Raw genomic sequence first — 26,742 nt, forward strand, 5'->3', positions numbered from 1 at the left:
TCGTTCTTTTTTTCGTCAGTCATAAATGTTTGCAACTAAATTTGAGTTCATAGCAGCCTCCAAATAAATAAATAAAAAAAAAACAAACAAATGAATGCATGAATAGTAAATCAGTAAATTCATGAATTACTCTACACCAACAACGACAAAAATCAAACAAAAAAAATTAACAGTTTTAACAATCAATGAGGTAATCCGTAAATGGCTATATTTCAAATAATAGGCCTATCAGGAGAAAATAACTCGCTATTTTATCAAGCAAATTAACCCCTTTCCACGTGTGTTCAAAGGCAAAACTTTCCCCCTCGTAATAACTGGGCGATATTTGTGTAATCTGTTATTTGCATACTTCACATTCACCGATAACGTGAAAATAAACAAGATATATGAAGCCTCATAAAATGGGAATCTAGAGCCCATTGTGCACCGGCGTGTAAAATCGCAGGAGACAAAGGACTGAAAATGGTGTCTTGTTGGTGCCCCTTGGTCCCCAAATTCAGTCACACTTTTTTTTTTTTTTTTTTCTGTTTGACCATCAGTGAGCAGCTGAAAATTTCAACCTCTTCTGCTTCTGTCTTTGGTTACAAAACCACACTCGCACCACATTTTTTTTCAGGTCCAACTTTTCAGCTATAGCTGCTATTTTCTCGGACGACGGCCGAGGCTGTACGGCGAAGTAAGCTTCCAAAGACCTCTTTTCCGGAGCCGCTATCGAGGTCCTCTTGCGTTTCTTTTCCCCTCCGTTAAAAATGTCAGGTTTGCTCATTTTCTCCCTCTGAGCCCCCTCGGCCTCCTCCAGCCAGGCCTGGAGGATGGGTTTGAGCGCAATCATGTTGTTATGGGAGAGTGTTAAGGACTCAAATCGACAAATTGTACTTTGGCTCAGTGACCCCACGCCGGGGATTTTGAGATTAGCCAGAGCACTGCCCACGTCCGCCTGGGTCACCCCCAACTTGATCCTCCGCTGTTTGAAGCGCTCTGCGAAAGCCTCCAGTTCCCTGGGATCTGTGTCCGAGTCATTGATGGAGGGAAGTCCAGGGTTTGTGAGCCCTGGACCGCCCTGACTCCCCCCGTGATGGCCCGGTAAGAGTCCGTGGTGGGTGAGGGACGAGTTCATGCTCATTGCTTGGTGGGAGAGGTGACCCAAGCCGTGCATGTGAGAGTGCGGGTGGGCAGAGGAGGTGGAGATGAGCCCTCCGCCGCCACCTCCGCCTCCCCCGCCACCTCCTCCGCCTGTCCCGTCGTGCGCACTGGACATCAGACTAAGGGACGGTGAACTTATGTGTTCCATGATGTCCGGAGGCTCCAGGTTCTGGTGGTGGTGGTGATGATGGTGATGATGGTGGTGGGCAAGCGGCACGGTGGACGTCGACGAGCACGGCACCGTGCTCATCGTGTGGTAGGTGGCGTCGGGCTTGAAAGGGTGCGTCTTGCCCTGGGACACCGCGATGTCCACGGCCGCCAAAGCCTCCGCGCGCGCCAGCAAGGTCTCATCCAGGCTCGCAAAAATGTTACTCTGTAGCTGTAAGGACGACAAATTAAATGGAAGAGAAGGAGAGAGTGAATGGGGTGCAAAATGAGAAAGAAAACGCAAAGAGGCGCGGAGAGAAAAGAAGAAAGAAAACCAGCATGAATGTATCTGTCAGTCGGGACTTTTGGCGACACATAACAGGGTTGAGTATTCCTTCAGAGGCGGCAAGTCATAAAAATTAATACAAAAAAAAAAAAAAAAAACCACCAAAGCCAGGCTTCTGCGTGAGCATGCCTTCAAAAAAGATCACAGACTCTCCGAGTGATTGCTGTGGAACACATGAAAAAAACATTAAGTGCGCGTCTTGGCTGAATGTGCCTTGAAGCAACCCTTGTTATTACGCACAGACGGCGCTCATCGCTGCAAGCAGCCTAAGCAAGTAAAAAATGACAAAAGGAAAAGTTTTCTGGGATCGTTTTTACCTGTGGAGTTTGCAGACAGGCTCTCCTTATGGCTTCCGAGCTGGAATGCAGGGTGGTGTACTTCGGTTCGGGTAAAGAGGGATGCATGGCGAAATGCGGCTGTTTGCTGTTCATGGACATCATCTTGGCGAGCTTCTCCAATTAAAGTGCACAGGAGAGGGGGGAAAAAAAGGGAAACGGCTACAAGAGCTGGAAAATAGTCATAGACACAGAGAGATCCGTTGCCTATCCAGTAATGATGCAGTGCAGTTCGCTGTGTAGTGCGCTGAGTGCAGCCTTGAGCCCGGAGATCACAGAGATGCCTGCAGTCTCTCAGACGCACTTATCTGTCTACTGTTTCCCACTGCTGGGGATGAGAGAGGCTCTTACACCTGAGCGCTACAGATCTCGTCAAGCCCGTGCTCGGCTGCTCTCGCGAGACATAAACTGCCAGAACAGTGAACTGGCTGACAGATTTAAAAAAAAAAAAAAAAAAAAAAAAAAAAAAAAAAACTGGTCACAGGGCAGGCAATAACATCTGGAGTGTAGATGCTTGCGTTTTTAGGGGCTGACTGCTTTGCATCCAACAACTGCCTTTTAGGCCTTATTCTTTTCTTAGAGGCCTTTGACCATATAGGCTTAATGTATTCTTTTTGAGAAGCTATTTTTTCTATCCATCTGAATAGAGAAATGCCTTTCCGGGTTGCAATTGTCTGTCAAAAATGTGGAAGGAAAAAGCCCATATTCAATATCAATGCAAATCAGAGGCAAAAGAAAGCATTTTTATAGAAGCATCAGAGCAGAAACATTATAATTATATATGTATTTATTTATCTCATCTATCATTCACACCAGTGTCAGATATTAAAATGCGTAAGTTACACCAGGTGGCCCTGTTCTCTTATTTTAACCCTGATATGAGACCACCAGCCCATCATTAGTCCATCATCACGAGTACTAAACAAATTGATTTAATACACCAATATAACCCTGTACATAGTCTTTACCTAAATTAATCCCAATAAATTAACACTTCATTAATTCAAACCACAATAGTTACCCAATTAAATTTTCATGCAGCGATTAGAGGTATGTGAAATACACCATATCGTTAAATTTGCATTATAAATAGGGCACTTTCTGCTACTGAGGTCTGTGTGTGTCGTTACAAGGCTACATGTACAGGCTGGGCCGTTTCCACTTTAATGGCCACCAATTAATAATTGTGACTGTTTAATGTATACTATAAATCATGTGCAAAAGTAGCAAAAATTATGTGGAAAAAAAACTGCTTATCCGAGAAAAGTTACTTCACGATTCCACTGAAATGGAAGGTGGAAAATCTACAAAATATTAGGGCCCATCTTCAAGATTGATGGATAGCATAAATGAAAAGATCAGGACATGCAAAATACAGAAAAATAAAACACAAAAATCTTCATACAAGTTTTATCATTGCATTACTTCTTTATTTCCTAACACACACATTTGCTATTTTTTAATCAGCGTCTGACTTTTCTTTTTTAATTTTATCTTAGTCACAAATCTGTCTTCAGTGCTGGATAAAAAGATCACCATAAACATCACATCTGCTGAACAGCTGGAAATGACAAACACAAACAAGTAGTCTCTAGGTATAGCTGAAAAACGTCAACGCATCACAAGTGATGCGCCTCTACAGGAGAACAGGAGATGACTGCAGACACATCTTCAGACTGTAAAAAGCTGAAGGTAACTCAACTACCTCGACTTTCACAGAGACATACAAGTTCCACAAATCCTGTGTGACAAACTTCTAGTTTACCTGAATTCATATCACAAGACAATCATGACAATAAGTTACACACTAGCATCAGATGCTTCCATTTATTCTAAGGCAGTACAGAATATTCCTTCCCGGCCGTAACTAGAAGAGAAACGTCACCTAAAAACACCACTGAACATTGAGAACACACAGTTGGCTTTCTGAAAACTTTACATGAGCTTTGAAAGTTTGGTGGGACTACTGGTATTAAAGGGACTGTGAGACTTTCTCTTTATTGGCTGGCTGCTGTTCAGGGCATGTCTTTCTCTTGTGTTTACAGGCGTACTACTAGCGCAGCCAGAGGAGGATGAGGAGGAAGGCTTCACGTGATCCTGATCATGCTGTTGGCTTGCTGGACTGAGAGAGCCAGAGGGACCAGCCTTAATCTCATCCAGAGGATCAAACAACAAATCAAAAGACAGCTCCTCGGTCTGACAGGGCTCTTCGTGCTCCGCACTGCCAGAGACGTGAGCCTCATCCTTCCCATCTGTCACCTGAGTAGCAAAACATTCCTCTGCAGAGCAATATGGAGCCTCTTCGGCATCCAAGGCGCCATCTGTGCCATCACACGACTGCTGGTTCTCCTCCTTGTCTTGGATTGCGGTAATGTCATCGGGGCTCAATAAGACATCACGGCAGGTTTGTGGCTCTGCAACAAGAGTGCTGTCCGAATCAGTGGGAATGGAGGAACCCAAGGAGAGCTGTGATCCCCGACTACTGGAACTTTCTCCATCAAGCATCATGGAGTCCAATTCGGAGATTTTATCCAGGTAAGCTGCATCCATGGAAGCTTCACTTGACATATGAAAACTATCAGGCTTGTTGTTTACAAGACTAGTAGATGTGGAGTCCTTGACAGAGCTTTCTTTACTGGGACCTGGACATCCTGGGTCATTTAAGTTTGAGCTCTGCCAGCAACCCCAAAACACATACTTTGAAGAGTCTTTATCATTTGGATGCCAGTCTTTGGGGAATTTTTCCAGACTGCGGAATTTGTTCTCCAAGGCTGCACTTGACTTTCCAGGACTAGAATATTCTTCAAAGTCAAGCCTTCTCAGATAAGACACAGGTTTAAAAGCAACCCTCTTCTCTCGGATGCCGGGGCTTCTCAGGGTCAGAGACCGGAAAGCAGAGGAAGGAGTTGTGGGCAAGATGTCGGAGGATCCTTCCGAGTCTTCATTTTTCTTGTCTCCCGTGAGATTCTTACCGAATTCTTTGTTGTCTGCAGATGGCATGAACACCAAACTGGGATTTCTAGAAAATGTTGGACACTCTGTCTCTGGATTGCTGCAGATTGAACTTCTCTCATTGTCACTCAAGCTTCTCATCATCATGATGATTTTCTGTTGCTGTGTGAGAGTTTCTGCCGCAGTATTGCAATTCTCGCTAGCTTCCTGCGCTTCATCATGTCTCTGCTCAGACCTTCTGATGCGAGCCTCGAGATCATCTATGTACTGGTCGCTGCGCTCCAAAGCCCTTTTCAAGTGGTCGACATCACGTTCATATTGCTGAATTTTGGCTTCCAATGCTGCAACTGTGTATCGACCAAACCTGCATACAGATTATTTGGATATAAGATGATGAAAGAAAAGTGAAATGGTGTTTTGTTTAATGGCATCAGTTTAATCATCCTCTTTCAACAGAAATTATAGTTCTAATTATGACTTTTGCAAGTAAAATGGCATCATTAGAAATTAAGTAAATTAAGAATAAAATAAAGAAATCTATTACAATCAGTTAGAAGATCACAGCAAAACAGAAGAAGATCTGTATCTACAGACAACTCCTGTTATTTTCTGTTTAAAATACTGTTATGAGTATTTTGTAACATAATTTTCACCTCTCCTGGATTAAGATTGTAGCTGACAGAGTCTGGAAAGGCAGCAGGAAAACATCTTTTAGTATGTTGTGCGGCTGGAATTGTTACCAGATTGCAATGACAACGTACCACAACAACGTCCAAATGATTAGTTTGAGGCCAAAACGTGAAACTTTTGTCTCATACTGGCAGCTGTAGGTGAGTTTTCAGTGCGATAACTATCAACAGTGACAACTGTCTCTGTATGCTGTTAAAGCACAAAAATCTACCAAAACTGTTCAAATTATTTCAGATAGCATTGAAGCAGTCTTCTTGAATCTGGGAACATTCTGGAAAACTTCTAACCATACACTTAAAGCTTTTATTTCTGTCTCTGAAGAGACAAAAAAAAAAAAAACAATCCCCTTAAGGAGGTAAATCCTTCAAGTTATCGTAAATTGTTGAATTTGTTCTGATTTTCAAAGTTTTTATAAGAAATAACTACTCAGGTGTATTAGAAATCAGGATACAAAGCAGATACTCACTTTTGAGGAGATCTGTTCGCCACCTCTGCTTTCAGCCTCATGTTCTCCTGTACGAGGTCAACATTCTGAGATCGCAGGGTCTTATTTGCCTATAAAACACAAGAGAAACAATTAACTTATTTAAAAAATTCATTAAAAAAATCATGTCTATTTCAGCTAAAGCAAACTTGTTTTCTTTAGTTAATGTCTGTGAGTTTTTTTCCCCAGTGGAAGTCAAATAAAGAGCAAATCAAAACTGTGTTTCTATTCCTTCACAGGAAGATCCATCTGTTTGAAGGATCAATATAACACAAAGATCATACAATGTGCTAACAGCAGGTTGTGCACCTCTTTCAGCTTGTCCATGTCCTGCTTTATTTTCTCACAAACATCTGTGGCAGCTTGCAGCTTGTTCTTCCATTCCTCCACAGCAAGGGGGGAAACTCTTTTGTCATCTTGATGCTCTGCACTAACGCTGCAGGGATGCAAAGCAGTCTTCAGTTCTGCCTCCAGACTTTGATTTTTTGTTTTCAGCTCCTCGTTTTCTCTCAAAAGCACTTCAATCTCTTCCTGTCGCAAAGAAATTTTGTGACACTGAAAACAGAGTTTGAAACACACAAAAAATACTGTGTCCTCTTCACATTTACAGCCTTATCAGAGAAATATGTGAAGCTACAATATCAGCTTTTGACAACATAAAAGCAGGACATCTGAGCTGCTGTCATCTACAATGACCAATTCCCTTTATAGACTGTAGCACATTCAGGTTTGCCTCAACAGTTAAGTCTACATGAGCTACATGCCTCAGATGGAGATGATTATGTGACCTTAATGAAATCTGCAGTTGAAAAATTGCACATTGTTTTCTCCTATAAAAATATTTTAACCATAAACTGCTTTTTGAGATGTTTTGGGTAAAAGCCATGACTGAAATTCCACCAAAGTGCCATGACTTGATGCAATATTCTCACTTTTTTTCTGTCATATATCCTCTTATAAGTTTATTTTAAAAAGCCTTAAGCTATTTGATTTTGGTCTAAAAACACAGAAGAGCATATTAAATGGATAAAAGCACACTGAATGAGGATGTAGTACCTCATACTCTCGAAAAAGCAGCTCTCCTCTGGTTTTTCTGAGACATTTCTTCATAAAAGGATTATCACTGTGATCACCTTCATTTGTCCCTCCTGCAACAGAAATGGGCTGTAATTGATCATCAGATACTAAAAAAACATACAAAAATAATTAAGCTGAAAGATTGACTGGGTTCCATGAAGCTGTAGTTACAGTGCTCCAGGTGCAAACCTTCGCATAACTTTAGGAAATAACATTACTGCTGTTAACAGAGGTTCCTCTGATTTATCTGCATGTCAGGGTGGACCATCAAGAGCTTAGTAGATGACAAATTCCTCATTTTCACTGTAAACTTAACAAGTCTTCATGTAACGTTGTTTAGCCACAAGCCAGGTGTTTATTTCCCTGTTTATACAGTTGGAGGTGTGGGTTGGGGTTATGGGTGGGTGCATGCATGTGTATGTAAGTGCATTTAAGAGAGCGAGATTATGATCAGGTGTGTGTTTTACAAATTGTTAGCTTTTATACTTGGGTGTTTGAAGACTTGTTTTTAATGTGCTGAAAACTGTTTTTATGTAACACACTTTGTGCTACTTTTTGTATAAAGAGCACTCTAGCCTCCCTCCACTGGCTCCCATTAAACTACAGGATTAATTTTTAATAGTCTTTTATTTGTTTTTAAATCTTTAAATGATCTGGCCCCTCCTTACCTCTCTGAGCTCCTCCACCCCCACACTCCTGCCTGGTGCCTCAGGTCAGCTGACCTGCTGCTCCTGGATGTACCGAGGTGCAAACAGAAGCTCAGAGGGGACAGAGCTTTTTCATTTGCAGATCCAAAACAGTGAAATGAACTTCAACTCCACATTAGACAAGTCTCTTCACTGTCCATTTTCTAAACTCATCTTAAAACCCATTTTTATTCCTTAGCCTTTAACCCAACGTAAGACAGTTTCCGGTCAGTGTGCCATAGTTTATAGGGGTGGGGAAATCAAATCCAAAAATCGAAAATCAGGATTGTTTTTGCTTTACAATTTTAAAATTGATATTTTTGTCCAAAAAAAATCGGTTTTTTTCATATAAATAAAAATAATCCATAATGAAATTTTTATCATTTCTATTGATCTTTTCACTTGTCTTCTTAGGCATTATAGCAGAATTATGATCTGGCTACTGTGTAGTTGTTTCCTAAGTGAAATCAAGAAAAATGACAAGCAAAAAAAGTTTTTTACTTTTTTTTTTGTTTTGTTTTTAGTCTACAAAAACCAGCAATATCTAAGTATCATGAGAATCGTAATTTAAATCGAATCGGCACGCAAAAATTTGGAATCGAATCGGGATAAAAGTATATTGTCACAGCCCTAATAGTTTATTTATATTATCGGTTTTTACTTACTATTTATTCAGTTTGTTTTATTGTTTTAATTCTGTACTCCTTGTATGACCTGTTGTTTTATTGTGTTATTTATTTGCATTTGAACTGTTTTATTCTGTTTTTATTTTGGCTGATTGTGTACAGCACTTTGTATCAACTCTGGTTGTTTTAGAGGGCTTTATAAATAAAGTTGAGTTGCTTTATAAATAAACTTTGAATTGATTGTAACATATAGTGACTCAACATTAGGCTGTTCTTGCCTTTTGCTATGTGTCTGCTTGTCTTTGTGTGCTGCTACTCACCAATGATTTTCCTGCAGGGGTTTTCAGCAGTGATGGGCACTCTGCAAGTGGGACACTGTCTGCTTTTCTTTAGCCACATTTCCATGCAGGTTGCACAGAACACGTGGTGGTTGGCACAAATGACTGGCTGCCGAACCTGCACAAACAAAAATATAAGCGGATCGTTTGTTGTCAATACGCCATCCAAACACCAGGCAACAGAGGAGAGCGTGAATCCAGAGAAAGATGCCACTTTGTAACGGGCGCCGTAGCAACGCCTCAGTTACAAAACACTCCGGTAAAACTGTATTTTCCTCTCAGTGTTTACCCGTTTAAAACAGAAGAAGTTACCTTTCCGAGGCATATCTGACATGAAATTGGCAGAGTTAGAGAAAGGGTCGATGTCTGATAGTTAAGAGCCATGGTTGTTGTTAATTCCTGGGAGAAAACAGCATACTTCCACTGACGGGGTACAAATTTCCCACCAGGAAGAAATCGCTGTTACGCGCGCAGAGTCTCCCGACTACGGAAAGCTTAAAAGACCAAACTGTTCACGTTTGCCTATACGAACCCCTATTGGCTTCAAATTCAGAGTAAAGCGGGGGGAGGGTTAACAATATGAACTTTGAGAGAATGCTACCCTTTTGTTGTACTTTTGAATTATTCCCTTAACTGTTTTAAAACTTTAAAAGCCATATCAAAAGTTGAAAATATGTTGTGACGCTTAAAATGGACCGGAAGTGACGCTTAAAAAGAAGGTCCTGAAATGGCCGTGCTTGTCTAACTCAACCTCATATACTGGAAGAATTTGGCAAGTGGTCTATTCTCATTGCACAGCTCTACAGTAAAAAGTTAATATAGCTACTGAATCCTCCTGTGAGATGTTAAATGGCATACCTTTTAATCCTTACTCTGTCCTATTTCGTCCAGGTGGGACCATAGTAAAGAGCTTTTGATGGACCAGCGTGGTTAATTAATGCAGAAAAACAATAACATTTCATGAAAGAAAATTTTCTTATTAATTTAAAAAACAGATAATTATTTTACTGGAAAAAATGTTTCATAAGAAGCATGGTTTATGTAAAATTACTTGTTGATCCAAAGTTGTTTTTTTTTTTTCTTGTAAATGCACATTCCCATTGACTTTTAACTGGTTATAGCAGTATTAGAAACACTTTTAAAAACAAAAAAATGTTGACCGTAGTTAGTAGTTTAGCTGAACTTGGGCAGATTACTCACTTTGGCATATTATAAGTAAGGCACATTTGACTTTCTTGAAATCTCTGACTTAGTAAAAATAAGTCCAACATGACTCTTGTATTATCTTTTGCTCTGTAACTTTGTCTCTTTCTTTGTACCATGGTGTTCAATGCAATAAGATGCTGTAAAGCAAATTGTGACTGTAACATGATGCTTTGGAAAAGAATAAAGAGTTGTGAAGTACAATTTGTCAGCCTCATTACAACAACTGCTCTGGATATATAATGTAAATATGCCATGAAAACAAGTCAGAAGCATAGAGTTTAAAGGTCAGAAAATTATCTAGTGTTACTTTGAATATGCATTTTACTCACTTTAAACCAACAAACAATTAGAATACTTTTGTTTACCACTTCTTTGGTAACGTTTTTGTTTTAATGACAGGGCAACACAGAAATGACATTTGCAGTGACAGCTTTCAATACCCTATTCAATAATATAAAGTAAAATCAAAACCAAAAAAAATAGTTTTCCAATGAGTTACAACTCTGAGTGATGCTGGAGTGACTGGTTTTGGTGCTTAATAACTATGGTTTAATTTAATCGGCTGCTAAAGAATAAACTGCAATAAATACAGCCTGCTTTGCCAACAAGCTATAACAAGTGATCTGTCTTGCAGAGAATGTAAATGCATGTTGGGATTATTTTTTTCTTTCGCATGCAGTGGACAGATGTGTTAAGCATCTCCTAATGAAGAGCAGAAATGGTCTGATATATAATTTTAGAGGCTGATCATAAGTGTCACAGCACTGAACAAACAAACACACAACATCAACATTGCATTCTATATAAGTTGACAATTCGATGAAGTAACCCATCATAAGATAAGTTATTAAATTGTTTTGTTTGAAGATAATTGGAAAATAGATTTTATAAGCTTAATATTGACTCTTCATAAATATTAAAAACCTTACGACCCATTTTATTTAAGGATTTCTGAATTTTCAGCACAGAGAAAGACTCTAAAAGTTTACATGATTGTCTTGAAGCTACAATAGAGACAGAGATTTGAATTAAGACAGTTTTAATAATAAACACACAAGTGGGAATAGGCACACTGTGGAGCTGTTTTGAATCATCCAGTATAAATATGGCAATGGTTGTGGCAGAAACTATAGTTACCAGTGCAAAAGTCAGGTTTCAGATTTGATGAAATATCTGAATTCACTGTGAACCATCCAGTCATCCAGAGTGATCCTAAAATTAAACAGTGATTTGCATGCTGCAAACTATGCTGCAGACTAATTTTAAAGCAGGAAAAATATAGGCCTATAAGATCAGGTAAAATAATCAGGTAAATAAAAAATTTTGCAACCACACACCAGCATACAAATGTTCTCTATTTGGGTTGCCTTGTAAATAAATATAGCTGTTCTTCGAGTCAACTCTTTTGCATTACTCACAAAACAAACTTTTGACAAAACTTGAAGTAGACTGGGTCTGACTGAGTAGGTCTTATGGAGAAAATGAGGTAGCAAAAGGTCTGTGTGCTCTCAGGACTAAAACATAAACAATAACAGTAGAATAATAATATCTATTGACTGATTGTAAACTTACATTTACTGTCTTCAAAACCACTAATTCCGCTGTCAATATTTCAAAGCTTGCCCATAAAGAAGATTAAACTGTTATTATTTTGCGAGCTTTGTCTGTGGTAAAAGATGTAATTTATGAATAACATTACAGAGTGCTCTACTATTAGCATAAAGTCCACTAAAAATATTTCAGATACATCTCTACCCCAGTTTAACCCTCCACGGCCATCACTCATATCTAAAGCTGCATGTCCTGTGCTTCACCGTGTCTCAAACCAGCACATCTTCTCTGGATCTAATACAATTAGAATTGACTGACTGCAAAATAACCTTGTACTCCAATTTCAATTTAAAAACATCACCAGCACTTGTTTTATTGTTTGCAGTTGCCCATTGAATAGATCACAAAACACCTCTTGTTGTCACATATTCTCATATCACCAGTGATTTTATCAGAATGTTCACAGTAAATGAACATGATCAAATGTTCAAGTTGAATAAGTTACAGTGAGACTGAAATGTTGCATCAGTTCTCATGACAGTCAGCGTAACTGCTTATTACCCCTGTATAATGAGAACGTAGTAATGTATTCAGACCAGCAGATTTATACAAGCAAGAATATATTGAAATATTTTTAACTATTTCCGATGGCCTAAAAAAAGCTATGTGAATGTTTGCAAGCTTTCATTCAAGCATACATTCTTCTGAATATTGACAATGTCTTATGTCTTCAAAGAACACCTGACATGCAAGATGCTGCCAGAGATACTTTCCAGTGTGTAAACCAGCAAATTCCAACTAAAGTGCTTAATGAATTTATTTCTAGTGAAATGTTCCCACTAAGGTAAGCAATATCAGACCAAAATGAAAGAAATACCCATTGTCTCTCTGACATTGCATTTCTTTGCAACAGGCCAGTCATTAATTGGTGACAGTCAATTAATCACAGCTGGTACAGACGGCTGCATCTATTGATCTTGTCCCTGCACTTATTTTTCATCCCTAAATGACACCGATTGCCAGATTTGACCAGCATGTGTAATGGACAGTGAAGAACCAATGACCCGAGTGTCAGTCTTGTCACTGGTTGCGATCTCAATCCCCCCCTCTCCCCTCCCTTGCAAATAGCATCTTTACCATTTAGCTTGGAAAGGTTTAGACTGCCCTAAGAGAACAGCAGCGAAACAGTGTGCCCTGGTGCTCAGATGACCTTTTCTGTTTAAGGCTTAATCTCTGACAAATGCTCACTTTAATTAGCCTGATACCCCCTGCCTAGACCACCACCCCACCCAGACCTTCCTTCCTTCCTTCACACACCATCTCCACCTCTGTAAGTCAAGCACTACGTATGACCACTTCTCAATCCAGCTTTTGGCCATTCTCTATTGCGGCACAAACAAATTAACAAGAATTCTCCAAAGTTAAGTTTAGTACATATAAAAGGATTTTAAATCTGTCTGGTGCACTGCCTTAATAAAAGAAAAGGGCTGCAGATTGTTTGAAGAATGTGATAATTTATTATGAACCACAAAGCACAATAGTATTAGACTTCTTCTGAAAGTTTGGCAAAAAGATAAAGGGGTTATGTTGGACAGAGGACATATAATAGTGTGTCAGGGCATATTAGGTTTAGGATAACATTCATCTGCTACCAGCATGGCTCATCTATTGATTAGACACTATCACAAACAGTAGAGAGCAGGAAAGTGTGTGTTTAAGAGATCCTGTGTTGTTTTAAATGACAACAATGTATGGACTTTATAGTAATTATGAAGCGGAAAGTTTTCTTTTTCTGTTACACACCAGATTGAATTAAGGAAAAATAAGTTATATTAGAAAGTGAATTGATGTCAATTCACCAAGAAGCTGATACAAATTTCATCTGATGTTTGAACTTCAGGAAGTAAATTACGTAGATGCTGCTGATCTTTTTCCAACATTGCTAGAATTTAATCCTCTCAAAGCGGCCCCTTCATCCAGTTACTGCAGCAGATCATGCATCTCTCTGCAGTATCAAACACAAGTAAAAGAGATGCATGGCTACAAATCCCTGTTTTATTGGAAAGGGGTCTAATTATTAGGATGTAAGTCATGGAGTGACTTGAGGGCCGTCTCCTTCATGCAGGCCTGCTTTATATTTATCCCCTCCTCTGCAGCTACAGCAGCAGGGCCACCATCACTACCAGCAGTGTGGCTCTTTTATTACATTGCCCACAGGCAGGTTCAGCCCTGTCACAGTCACACATATTCACACACAGACACACACACGCACACGCTCACACAGCCTCCAGGATCGGCAGTCAGTTGAGTCTCTACCACAGCAGAGTTACCCCACATCCCCGTGAAGCCCCACATGGACCCTTGGGAAAACAGAGGGAAGGAGCGGGTATTATGGTAATACTAGAGCCGGCTGTTCTTTTTCCTCTCCTGCATAACAGCTGGGAAGGACCATCATTACAAGTATTGTGGCAATCTGTTTAAGAAAGACACATTGGAGAGGTTGTGTGACAGAGAGAGGATGAGTGCTGCATACATAGATCACATAAAATATGATTAAAATGTGTGTGAGGGGACAAGGAATAAAATGCAAAACTTGTTATGAACACCTTATATCAAGTCTACTGTCAAAATGGCCAGTTATAAATCTCTATTTTCCCCTTTTTACTTTTTTTATTTTATTAAAGGTTTCTTGTGTTGAGCTGGTCATATCTCAAGACCAGGGGCCTGTGGCACATGAGGAATAAATAGGACATAAAGTACTTGAATCTCTAATGCCTCATATAGCTTTACCAATCCTAGTGTGTCACAAGCCAGAAATCCATTAGAAAACAACAGAAATCACACAGCCTTTCAATTGTGCAAGAGCATTGCTTCTATGGTGAATCATCCAAGTTTTATGCAAAAATGATGTGACTGATTAATTTTACTCTTAAATTAAATCCTGGTAATAAATCCAGTACTGTAGCAGGTAAAACGCTACAATGTTATCGCTAGACTCTTAACACATATGCTGTTTTTAATACCTCTATTAATATAGATAAATCATTTTACATCACAGAAGATCAGAATACACAGCCCTACTCCACTATTCTGGTAGAAGATTAAACCCCTGACAGAGCGGTCAATCACTCACTGTCAGATTACGCTGCTCAGAGCCATTCATCTTCTTGTCCTGTTTGGAAGGAAAAGAGAAGGCTTGTGAGTCAGAGGCTTCCTCAGATTCAATCATCATCACTGAATTTTTAGGAAACAGATATATCCATTACAGACATTTTTTTTTTCCTGTGCCTTCCCTCATGTTCTATTTTCAGCTGAATTTAAAACAGAAAGTTCTACTGAAGGCGTTCAGACTCACTGCATGCACAGAGGTGAAGGGTTATTGAATATTCTGAGGATTAACTATTAAAAATGCATATTATCTCATCGTTCTTACTGCCAAGTAACTGGAAACTATATGGTCCACAAGACAGAATAAGGCTCTGCACTTTTTCTTTCCTTGACCTGTCAGAGGGCACGTGAAGAGGAGAGAAGGGAGGGAGGAGTGTGGTCTTAAAAAAAGAAAAACTGCTACAGTGCACTAATGTCTCTGAAACCTGAGCCCTTATTGGATCTGAAGGGCAGTAATACACAGGCATCCTCCACCCTCTAGCCCCTGTTTAAAGGTGAGGATTAAAGGTGAGTGTATTGGCAGCAGTGTATAACAGCATGTTTGTGAAAACACAGCGAGGTTTATAATAGATGTTTCGTCTGGTGTTTTTTGGTTCTTATTTTTTTGCTGTTGTTTTTTTTTTTTTCTTTTAAATTACCACTTAGAGGGCTGATGAAATAATGTTCAACAGAGACATTCGTCAGCACTTGCCCTCCCTCAGCTCCTCACCACACACACACACACACACACACACACACAGATACACACACACACCAGGAGGCCTTATTAATTATTTGTAGCCACTTGACTTCATATTGTGCTTCCAGTGGCTTGGTCAAAGATTATAATTACCACTTCCCTGTTTGTATCATTTTCCATCTCCTGTGCTTTTAGTGCAGTATTACTTCTCTTGTCCCTCACTCCCTCTCTTCCTCCCTCTCTCCCGTATACACAAGACCAAAAGTGCAGGCACATCATTTATTGATAAGACAAAAAGAATGTAATGAAATTATCAATGTTCCTGAATTAATTATGAACATGATTAAGAAAGCTAAAATCTCAGGAGCCAGTCTCTCATTACCCATTCACTCATAGGGATTGCTTTCATTCAGGGAAGGAGAGGCGAAAAAGCCTTCCAGCAGAGTCCACTCCTGCTCAGCTCTTCTCCCCGTGTGCCTGTCCCCTCGTCTCTGCCGTTGGGTCAGTTGCCCAGCCCTTTCTGCAGACCGGCCGGCAACCCGCCCGGTTCTCCTGCACCCATGCCTCTCATTGTGATGTTGCCAGGTGCAGCCTTGTGTCCTGTGATGTTTGCATGGAAAAGAAGGATCTGCTCAACCTTCCTGTCTACTCCTACAATCCAGCTTTGGGGTCTTGACCTTCCTTTAAAAAAAAACAAAAAAAAAGATTCAAGAAATACAAGGTAAGTTAAACTTCTGATGCTTGATTGTTAGAAACAACATGCTCTATGTTTTCCATTTTGCCGTAGGTTGGCACTGTAAAATACTAGTAATTATAATAAGTTCCACTTTTACTTCACTTCAAAGATATATTATTTGTGTTGTGTCACTTCTGTCCTTTTTTAAAAAATAAAGAAAAGCTTATTTCAGTAACAGTGATAAAGGTGCTAAATGCAACTGTCATTATACACTAATGGTAAATCTTCATACCCACTTAAAATATGTTTGAAACTAAAAAAAAAAAAAAAAAAAAAAAAAAAAAGCAAAGATATGTGCAAAGTTAGGAATAATCTCTTATACCATCTCTCAATTTAATTATGTTCCATTTTTATATTCTATAATCAAGTAATTCAGGAAACTAGAATTCCATTTGTTCAAGTTATTCGAGTGAAGTTAACTTATCCATCTGAACCACAAAGACATAAGTTTTATCTTCATCTCAGATAATAATTGCAACACAAAATGTAAAACTTGTCAGATTGAAATGTAATTTGATATTTGTTTATCTTAAACAACTCTACAAAATAACAAAGAATATGTATCTGCAATGACCCATGTTCAAAGTTTCATCCTCATTTGAGTAACCTGAAAATGGAGCCTCTTGCCAATAACATTATCTTTATAGTAAAATAATTATTGTTCATTGCATTTATTTCAGTAACTATTCATTTATATTCAGTGAGAGTGAAAGAAATGCTCTGTAAGGTTCAGTCTAGCATTTTTTTCTCAGTCAAGAGGGAAAGTATGTGGAGGCAATACTCCCCAAAGGATCAGGATTTTCAAAGAAAATCTCAAACCCACAGTCTCTTTCCTGTTCACACTTTCTCTCTTGCTATCTCTCATTCTAGCTTTCTCTACATTTACACGCTCGAATAAACACACACACACACACATGTGTAAGTAGATACAGAAATATAAACCTATGTATCATTTCACCTCAACACAACAGAACGTACACACTCCTATACATGGACGTACTGTAGTGTATTCTCTCTAACATTTACTCACTTCCCCTCGCAATGTTTCATACTTAATGTTTCATACTTAATTTGAAGGTTTTGAAGGAAACCTAAACAGACCACATACTGTTTAGGTAACAGTTTTTGGTCGAATTTACAGAATATTTTTACCATAAATCTTCAGTTAAAATATTTTATTTTCATGTTATTCAATGCAGAACGAGGGTATTGTTCTTGTTCAAGATTAATTTAAAGAACAGTCTTTTTTTTCTTTAATATAATTTCCTGATTTCTGGTACAGCATCAAGAGAGGGAAAGATTCACAACAAGAAAGAGAAAAGGAGAGAGAAAGAGGGAGTTCTTAGGGGTTAATGGCAATCCTCCTGTCCCAGAGATTGATCCAAGTATTGGATCGCACATAAAGCTGCAGTTACTGGATATTACCCTGCTGCTATCAGCCTGCAGTGATGGCCTGGATAAGAAGTGCTTACCAAAGAGGATGCTCCTTCAGGGCAGATACAGTTTCCCAGCCCTCAGGGAACAACAACCACATGCCTGCTGCTTGCTCAGGAACTTTCTACCTCATCGAGTAAATCCAGGGGCCTTATCAAGTTACTAGCCTACTGAACTACTCAAAAATGTTTAGACCTCAGATTTTAAGCTGCAAAGGGGCAAAGCAGCAATTAAATGGCACCTGCTTTTCATAGATAAGGGTGTTGACTGTTTGGTTTGGTGTTTTATGCTGAATGAAGAGGAGTTATCTCAGATGCAGGATGCAGTTTCATAGATTTTTTCTGGGTTTGATTGTGAAGATGTCGAGTTATTCTAAGCATAAATGTTCACTGTTCATAGGAAGTTAACTTTTCACTTCATCCAGACTTTCCTGAGCTTGGCAACACTGGTTGGTGTAATCACTTTAATGCCTTTAATGTGCATGTTTCAAGAAGCTGTTCTCAAACCAGCTCTGTCTGTATTGTCCATTGTGGTTTTTCCTCAGATTTGTGTGGGGATTAGCTGAATCCAGATCTGTGCCAAGGTGAGCAGATTTACCCATGAGCATCTGCTGTATGTCTCTCAATGGTAATACCCATGAAGCACCTGGCTTGTGCCACACACCAGCAACCAGAGCCCAGATGGCAGCTAAGCAGGCTAATTATTTCAACACAAAACTCTGATATCCCACAATAGCACTGTGGGGCCACTTGGCACTCTGCATTTCTGTCTCTAGCTCTGTCCAAGCGGATCTCTCCCACAAAGCGATAAAGATGTCAAGTGGATAATCACGGTTGTGGACAGGCCTCGGGACAGTACTTGGCTTCCAGATGTAAATTTGGTCATATGTGGTCCCTTTGCAGAAACTGCGGCATTTGGCAGGGTATAGGACGGTGCTTTGGTTTTTCCCTCATCGTTCATTTAAGCAGATGCATCCTCATTACATTCCAGAGGTGACAATGGGACAAGTTTTTGTCATCTTTGTTGTGGATCATTTAATTGTAAGTATCTGAAAAACGCTGATTTGGACTGAGGAACTGTATTTTGATTGGCTAAATAGTATAGAAGGCGTTTTTATTTTCAACGGGGAGGTTTTCCTCCTTCTTTGATTCAGACTCAGTTTGACTGTGTTTATCTGCTTCCGAGGAATTCAGAACTCACTGGAACTCTTCATTCCCTGATTCATTCATATATCGTTGTTGTGTCCCCTGGTGGCTGTAAAGCCATGTTTACTGTCTGAAGATGATAAACCAAAGATCATTTGCGTCTCTTCTCTGTAGTATTCCTACAAACGCGTCTCATAATCTGGGACACAGTTTGTCCTTGCTTCAACCATTGCAGGGCTCCCATCTTTTTTCGTCACATCCTGTTTGTGTGTTGCATATAGTGGTCGGCTGTTGTTCAAGATCTGACAAGGACAAGCTTTTAAATACATGAGGTGTGGTCCAGTGCAGGCTTTAACTGAATAGTAATAATACAGTGTCAACATCTTTATCTGACATCAGAGGCTGCTGTTTTTCTCTACATCCTCAGAGAGGCTGATGAAGTGTTGCCATTAAGGCCCATCTCCTGCATCCACAACCACATCAGAGGAAAAATTACTTGTACTTGATAAAGCTGGCACTTAGAAGGAAGTGTGGCGCCCACAGCGATAACCTACTGACTCCAGCATTAAAGACTTCTTTGCTGGGAGGATGGTCTATATTGTGATCTATTGGTTCTTGTTCAAGAAACAAATTGCTGGCTCAAGTATATGTGCTTTGTGTTTTTGTAACTGAGTGTGCATAAAGAATAAACCTCCATGGAATAAAGTTGAAAATAAGCCACAAGTAATGGAAGTTAAAAATGTCTTTTCTTTCTGGTCTACACAGTTTCAAAAGTGATAAAAGTCAGTTGACTGTATAATCACATCACTTGTCATGTTTTATAATCAGATTAGATTCATGGCAAAAAATCTACATTGTTAAACATGTTTATTACACCATATTTAGGAGCTCTTATGTAGTTCAAAACAGATTATAGTGAAATATAAAAGACGTTCATGACTGTGTCTAGTGAAAAACATATGTTACTGCCTTAAATTACTAATAAGTTGTGAACTCTTCCTGTTTGATAGCAGAATATGTAGAAACTAATCACTCATAGAGAAACAATAAAGCAGAACAGTTTCACACAAACAAGAGGGAGAAACTATTTTCTGGACTCCAACTCACAAACAAATTAGCTGAAATAAAAGCAATAAAGACTCTAATTTGTCCCAGTACAGTTCTATCTCATCCTTCCACCCTCCTCCTCCTCCTTCCCTCTCCCTGATGTGTATCCCATCTGCTTTGGGGACCTTTCCTCAGCATGCAGGAGCAGGATAAGCATACCATTTCCCTGTCAATACTTTGCTATTAGCCTCTGCAGATCCATATATCACTGAGCTGTAGGCTGTAAGCTGGTGTAGGGTGTTCTTGTTATCTGAATGGCCAAGGTTGAGGGTCTCCACTCTGCCCTGCACTTTGATTTATTCAGCCAGTAGGTTAATGAGAAATGGAGACTGGCCCTTCACTCTCACCTTCTGAGGGGGTGAAAACACATGTACGTAAACTGCAGTGGGTTGACAAACATGCTGCATGTTGTAAAATGCTGAAGAACTATTTGTTCTCTGAGCAGGTTATCCCTGATAGAGAAACAGAAGGAAGAAAAGGCACAGAATCGAGATTGAGAAAATGTCATTTGGATGTAAACAAACTTTTTTGTTAAGCCAAAAAGTACTATTTTAAAAATGTGACATCTATAGAACAATCCCAGTTAGAAACATCTGGATTTGTTGGAAACTTAGATTTGCATCAAAAATAACATTTCAGTTTAGTCTTGACTGAAATCTTTTTATAGGATGCTTCAGCTCAGCCATTTTCTTTTAGTTTATCATTGTAATTATGGATTGAAATGAAAATTCAGTAGTTAAGAAAAAGTCTATAAATTAAAAAAAAAATAAAATAAATAAATAAAAACTCTCCTTTTTTTGGCATATTTCATAATCTAATGGTGACACAGAACAGGAAAAAAAACCCATTTTCTGTTCATAAAAGAACTTTTTTAAAAAAAAGTAAAAAACATCTTGATACAGTTAAATCTATAACAATGCTTCCATGCTTTTAGTGACCTGTAAAGAAAAAAGAAACATTTTCTGTGCCATGCTCAGTACTGACTGAACACAAAGTAGAGATAAAGGAAAATAAATTCACTGTGTGCTTTGAGTCTTTCTCATAAAAATTATGTATTTTCCTAAGCTGTTGCTTTTTCTGTTTTTCTGTTTTCCAAATCCAAGGAAAAAGGCTTAATAATAAAATATACAGTCTAAAGATTTTTTCCAACTATTCGATCTTAAACAAAGAAACAGCAAGTTTTTAGTTTGTTGTTTCTGACCAAGCAGCCAGTTATTCACGGCAGACTGCTCATTTCAAGATGGAAGTTGTGGTTTTTTAGACAGGTATGTACTTGGATATAAGAAAGGGGAAGAAGTCAGTATATTACATTAAAAATAAATAAATAAATAAATAAATAAATAAATAAATAAAAACTTCCTAGTGGTTTCAGTAAAGTATTCCTTTTATTTCACACCATATAAGATGCCTAACTTTGGGACCTTGAAAATCCTGCAATACTGTATTTCACTTTTTTTTTCTTTTCCTTGATTGAGGTTCAATTACGTTTAATAGAAAGAAAGGAATGTACCATCGTCAAGGTTAAACTTCTAGGTTTGTTTATTTATGTGCAATCAAAACTTAAGTTGGTTTGTGGTTTCAGCATCTGGATCAAGGCAAATGTACCCCTCCAGAGGAGTTCTGTAAAACTATCCTGAAGACAGATGACAGTACAGTGGCATTGGAGATTTGTAAAAAGGGAAGAAATACAAAGTAATTACGGTTTATCAGCATCTGCTGGTACTGACAGGCCTTTAATGCACAATGTAATTGCAAGCCTGCTGTGGAGAAAGAAAAATCATTGGTCTCATGATGATCCCTCACAGTGAGTGCTTACACCTTAACACTGTTGTTTTTCTTTACATTCATGTGCACAATGTGACATGAGTACAGTAAATAATGATCTGAGACAGCCATGTCTGTTGCTTTTCCACATTTTGACAGATTAGCAAGTCGCATTGACTGTTACATCAGTGAGTTTGTGACCTGCAGAAATTTTGCCCCAATCCAACCGTCTAATGAGCAAGCTGTGTCAGTGTCTCTTACAAGTCCCTCTCAGCAGTCTCCATGCACGCTTTGCAAAGCACGTGTGTGTGCATTTGTTTGCTTGTGTGTGCGTTTGAAAGCAATGGAAATTCTCTGAGTTGAGGCATTTAGCTGCAGGATAGAGAGAACTCAGGAACTCACACCATAGCACAAAAAACTACTGCCAGATAAATGTCCTACTTAACTATTACACTGTAGTGCATTTTGACAAGACGTTAGAGTCCTTCCATTGCTTCCTTTCTACACAAACACATGCACACCTTCCATAAAAAAAATATCTAACATATGGTTGCATGCTTCTAGCTTGTATCCCAAGGCCAGTTTCCCAGCTGGTTCCCTCAGAGAACTGAAAGAAGGGGGAGAGAAGCAGAAGAGTACAAAACAGCCGAAGAGAAAGAAAAAGGAGATGCATAAAAAAGATAAAGACATTTAATAAAAAAAAAGAAGAATGAGAAAAAGAAAATACTGAAAAGGAGAAAAAGGAAAGCAGAAGAAGGAAGTGGATTGTATGCCTCTTTTCCTTTTGTAGCCAGTGGCACATGTATTACAGGTTCGGACTGTTAAGTACAAGATAATTAGTTTGCCTTTGAGGCATCAGTCATTATGGTTCTGCAGCCACTAACAAGGCCCTATTGGAGGTGACAGCTTTTCTCTGTGGTTTAAGCTGTCTTACGATGCTGGTGCAACATCCCAAGAAACCAGCTTTAAAAAAAAAAAAAAAGAAAGAAAAGAAAAAAAACAGAAAAGAAAGGATCTACTAGGATGACCTTCTGGTAGCTTTTTTACTCCTAAAAATGAATCACATTGTTGAAGCTTCAATATTGACCCTGGAAGCAGCAGTTTGTTTTTTAGTCTAATTAGTCATGATTCAACCCTTGATGGATTTTTAGGATTGCCAGTCAAAAGTCATCATTTTTTTTCTTTTTTTGCATGTCTATTTATCAGTTCAGTATGTGAACTGTAAGATGTGAATTGTAAACGGTATGTGAACTGTGAGTTTTCTTTTAAGAAGGACATCATCTCAGTAATCTTCTATTGATTGGGTTTGTTGAGTGGCACAGGCAGCACTGTGGCATTTATGTTTCTTTTTGTGTTTTTAATCTCTTTAGCATCATAAGCCTGCAACAACTGAAATAAAATTTTCTTTATATGAAGAGAAAATACTGGTCTTTAGATTCAAATAGGAATAAACACAAACATGAATCAACAATTGTGTCTTATGGAGGTAACAGCTTCTGAACAACTAAAATGATATCTAACTGGAGGAAAATATAGTTTTTGTTCTAAACCCATGTGTATTTTACAATAACAACTGAAGGTGAGACTTTAAAGGTCATACTGTAACACATTTCCTTTTTCTCATGATAACAGGATCTTGTATTGATCTCTGTGAAAAACCTCAGGTTATAAAAGGATGCTAATTCAATACCAATGTGAGGCAAGCTTGTGTACAATATACCCAAGACGGGCATAATTATTTTCCAGCAACCTAAGAGTAATTATTTATGTAGAAATATGATACAGACAGGAGCCAAAAGAAAGCTATTTCACACATTGATCCTAATAATTCCACAACTCTGTAGACATCATCATTATTTGGATTTCTGCTCCGTATCTTCTTTTAACACACAAGGCCACCTTGCCTTCAGCCTTGAAAGAGTTAACACAATTCATATGTACCACCACCTCGACATCCATCATGTTTCCCTGTAACCAGATCATAGCTTCAATCATGGGGAAGATGAGATAGTAGTCTATTAATCTCCCATATTAAGCAGATCCATTTGTGAAAGCAAACGGCCCAGAGAGGCCATCCTTTTCACTTGTTGTCTTTAAATCTGATTACCAAGTATAACGACATGTTACTGAGGGTCACAGGAGATATAGATTGGTCCTGCCTACATCTCCAGTCTCACTGGCTTGGGTGTTGGAGGAATGAACAATTTCATTTTCAAGTACTCCAGGGGATTCTTGTTGTAGACACCTTGTTGAACAAGCAAGGTGATGGGGGATGGGGTTCATTCAAAGTATGTTCATTTGTAAAGTAATCTTTGAACATTGTGAAATTATGTTGGCTGAGTCTCTTTTCAGACCATTCACCATACTAATACAGACTGAGTTCACCTCCTTTAAGACTGCAACACTTGTAAATTTAGAGGTAGAATAACAATATTGTCACAAATAAACAAACAGAGTACGGTACATTTGCAGCACTGGCTGACCAGACTGGCTTTCTGGTCAGCAGCAGAGGTCTGATTTGACAAACATGTCATTTCTTTCATCAACAACTGTAAACTGAAGTAATGGTGTAAGTTGTCCTGGTTGTCCTTTTTGTTTTGATTTGATTAATTAAAACTCTGGGCATTATACAAAACCCAGTCTGCATTCATATTTGATTTTATCAACTGAGATCAAATCACATTTAACATGGGAATTTCAGTTTTTTAATGCCATGATTATCACCAAAATTGGTCTATTATTCCAGCCGTATACATTGTATGACATAAAATCTCACCTAAAAGCTTAAATTGTATGTTTATTAGTGTTACAAATAACAAAACATAAAAATCTGAAACTTCACGTTAACTGACCTCAGTACGAGCAGATTGCTAATTTACTGACTTCACAATGTTGCCACAGTGCTGTTGACTGGAGGATAACTTGGTCATATTTACTCAGAGCTCTTCTATTTATCAGTGTCCCATTCAGATATTACAAGGTTACTAATAAATATGATGATGAAAAACATGAAGATGATGTCATTGGGTTTTATTTAGCCTCCGTTCCTCAGCGCACGCTCGAAGAGCGTTAGCAGTGCCATTGTGTCAGGTGTTTGGTTTCTCTCTCTGACTTGACTGGGATGAGGAGGAGGAGGAGGAATATCACGTTCCAGGAGGGAGCAGTGAGCATGGGGACAGATCTATTTACTTGTGGAAGATAATTGATTAGGAGGAAAGGTGGCAGGGAGAGCAAGGAAGAAGAGTAGTTGAAGGGGCAAAAGGAGGAGGGTCAGGAGGATATTGATCATGTGACTGCTCCTGCCATAACTGCCAATATGCCTGCATGTTTTTATTGCACCATAATGCCAAATAAGATTGTTTCTTGTAAAAACAGCAGAGAAAAACAACACATGCTCATTGAGAGGGCATGACAAGGCAGGGAATCATTAGGCTCTGGTTCACTCATAAAGATCTTTTTTTTTTTTTTTTTTACTTGTTACCATTAACATTTCAACCTTAACAAAGGTCATGCCACATTTTTTATAGTAACAGCAGTCATTTAGTAATATCTGTATTTGAATGTATTTGTAATTTTTTTTCAGTTGAATTAATTTATTTAAACTGGACAATGGCACATTATTGAACATAAGTACAAGTGAACAAATGTAAATGTCGTACAGTTGGCCTACCGACCATTTTGCATCTGAGCAGTACACACAACAAGGTATATACAACAAAAAGTAAACTGCAAACTAATCTCAAAAATATTGTTTTAAGGTCTGAGTGTAACATTAAAAATACAAGTTAAACACAATTTTTCTTTTTTTTTTTGCTGAATCTAATATCTAAATAGGCCCTGCGATGGACTGGCGAGCTGTCCAGGGTGTACCCTGCCTGTCGCCCAAAGCCGGCTGGGATAGGCTCCAGCTTCCCCGCGACCCTGAATTGGAATAAGCGGTTCGGAAAATGAATGAATGAATGAATGAATAATATCTAAATAGTGATGATTATCTACGCTCAGGCTTTTGCTGCTGGTATTCAGTGATATTTAGGAAAAATTCACATTGCTTTAAATGATGGGTATAAATAATTTGAAATATTAGTTGTGGAAATGCTTTATACAATACAGAAAAATGCTTTTTTTTACATAAAAGTTTTATTACAAGTTGGAGAAATTTGCGGCACTAGACCACAGTAAAAGTAAACAAAAATAAGCTCAAGCATGTGCATTATGTCTATCTGGGGAAATGGAGAATGAGACGGAAAGCAGAGGAGTGCGTGCCATCCCCTTGGTGTTGGATAGGCCACATAAATTATTGAACAGCAAGACTTCCAGCTATTATTACAGAAAAACAGTGACCTGCATCTGGACTGTTTCTTGACAGTTGTATGTCAAATACACACCTTAGCTTTGCGGGTGCACCAGGCCAGTGTGGAACTTATACAAGGATGCTCCAAAAAGGTCAAGACATGTTGAAAAAATACCCCTCTCTGTTTTTGGGACACCTACTTTAGCACTGAAGACAGAATGAAAAAAGCCCTCATCTGATCTTTGTGTTTTCTGAAGAAGTACACATTGTTCTGTATATAATACTCATCTATGTGTAGGTGTCTAGAGAAATCCAGAGTGAATATCTTTTTTGAAAGAAAAGGGAAAGCTGGAGTTGGGTGGAAAGAGGTTTCTGAAGTAGTTTGCTATGTCATTTTTTTTTTGTCCTCCTCTCCATCTTGCCAGATGGACATTCTCTGTTATTCACTCTGAGGTTACGGTTTTAGATTGAGGGCAAAGCCTAAAGCCTGCTGTTTGTTTTGAAGGAATCCAATGTCAATACAGATGTAGCAGGGCTACGATTGTTTGCAGAGTTAATGGTAGTTTGATGATGTCATTCTCAGTGACCTGAAGAGAAATTGACCCCTGTTGTGTGAGTATTTCTAAAATGCCACCTGCACAATTACAGTTGGAGTGTCCCTGGGCTGCTGCATGTAGAGCTTGTTTTATCTGAGACATTCACACACACTCTGATGCACACTGTGCTACAGTTTGATTTGCTGACCCATACATCCACATCTTCTTAAAACATGTTTGTTGAATGTCAGTAAAAATTAAGCTCCCCAAGGTGAGAATGAACTAATTTATTCATCATGAG

At 38.7% G+C, this 26,742-nt stretch overlaps 2 protein-coding genes across 2 annotated transcripts; both read right to left on the bottom strand.

Moving 5' to 3' along the window:
- Window positions 1–535: 535 nt before the first annotated feature.
- pou4f1 (POU class 4 homeobox 1) lies at window positions 536–2,076 on the bottom strand (the record flags this gene model as incomplete). The annotated part of the gene is made up of 2 exons (XM_079239246.1): window positions 536–1,522; window positions 1,954–2,076. 2 exons carry the CDS (start codon window positions 2,074–2,076, stop codon window positions 536–538), a joined length of 1,110 nt encoding a protein of 369 aa, XP_079095372.1.
- Window positions 2,077–3,906: 1,830 nt separating this feature from the next.
- obi1 (ORC ubiquitin ligase 1) lies at window positions 3,907–9,208 on the bottom strand (the record flags this gene model as incomplete). Its single annotated transcript, XM_079239221.1, has 6 exons — window positions 3,907–5,287; window positions 6,080–6,168; window positions 6,407–6,628; window positions 7,154–7,245; window positions 8,807–8,942; window positions 9,137–9,208. 6 exons carry the CDS (start codon window positions 9,206–9,208, stop codon window positions 3,907–3,909), a joined length of 1,992 nt encoding a protein of 663 aa, XP_079095347.1.
- Between the last annotated feature and the right edge of the window lie 17,534 nt (window positions 9,209–26,742).

The sequence above is a fragment of the Telmatherina bonti genome (genome assembly GCF_933228915.1).
Source record: "Telmatherina bonti genome assembly, chromosome: 1".
In the NCBI taxonomy this organism is placed as follows: domain Eukaryota; kingdom Metazoa; phylum Chordata; class Actinopteri; order Atheriniformes; family Telmatherinidae; genus Telmatherina; species Telmatherina bonti.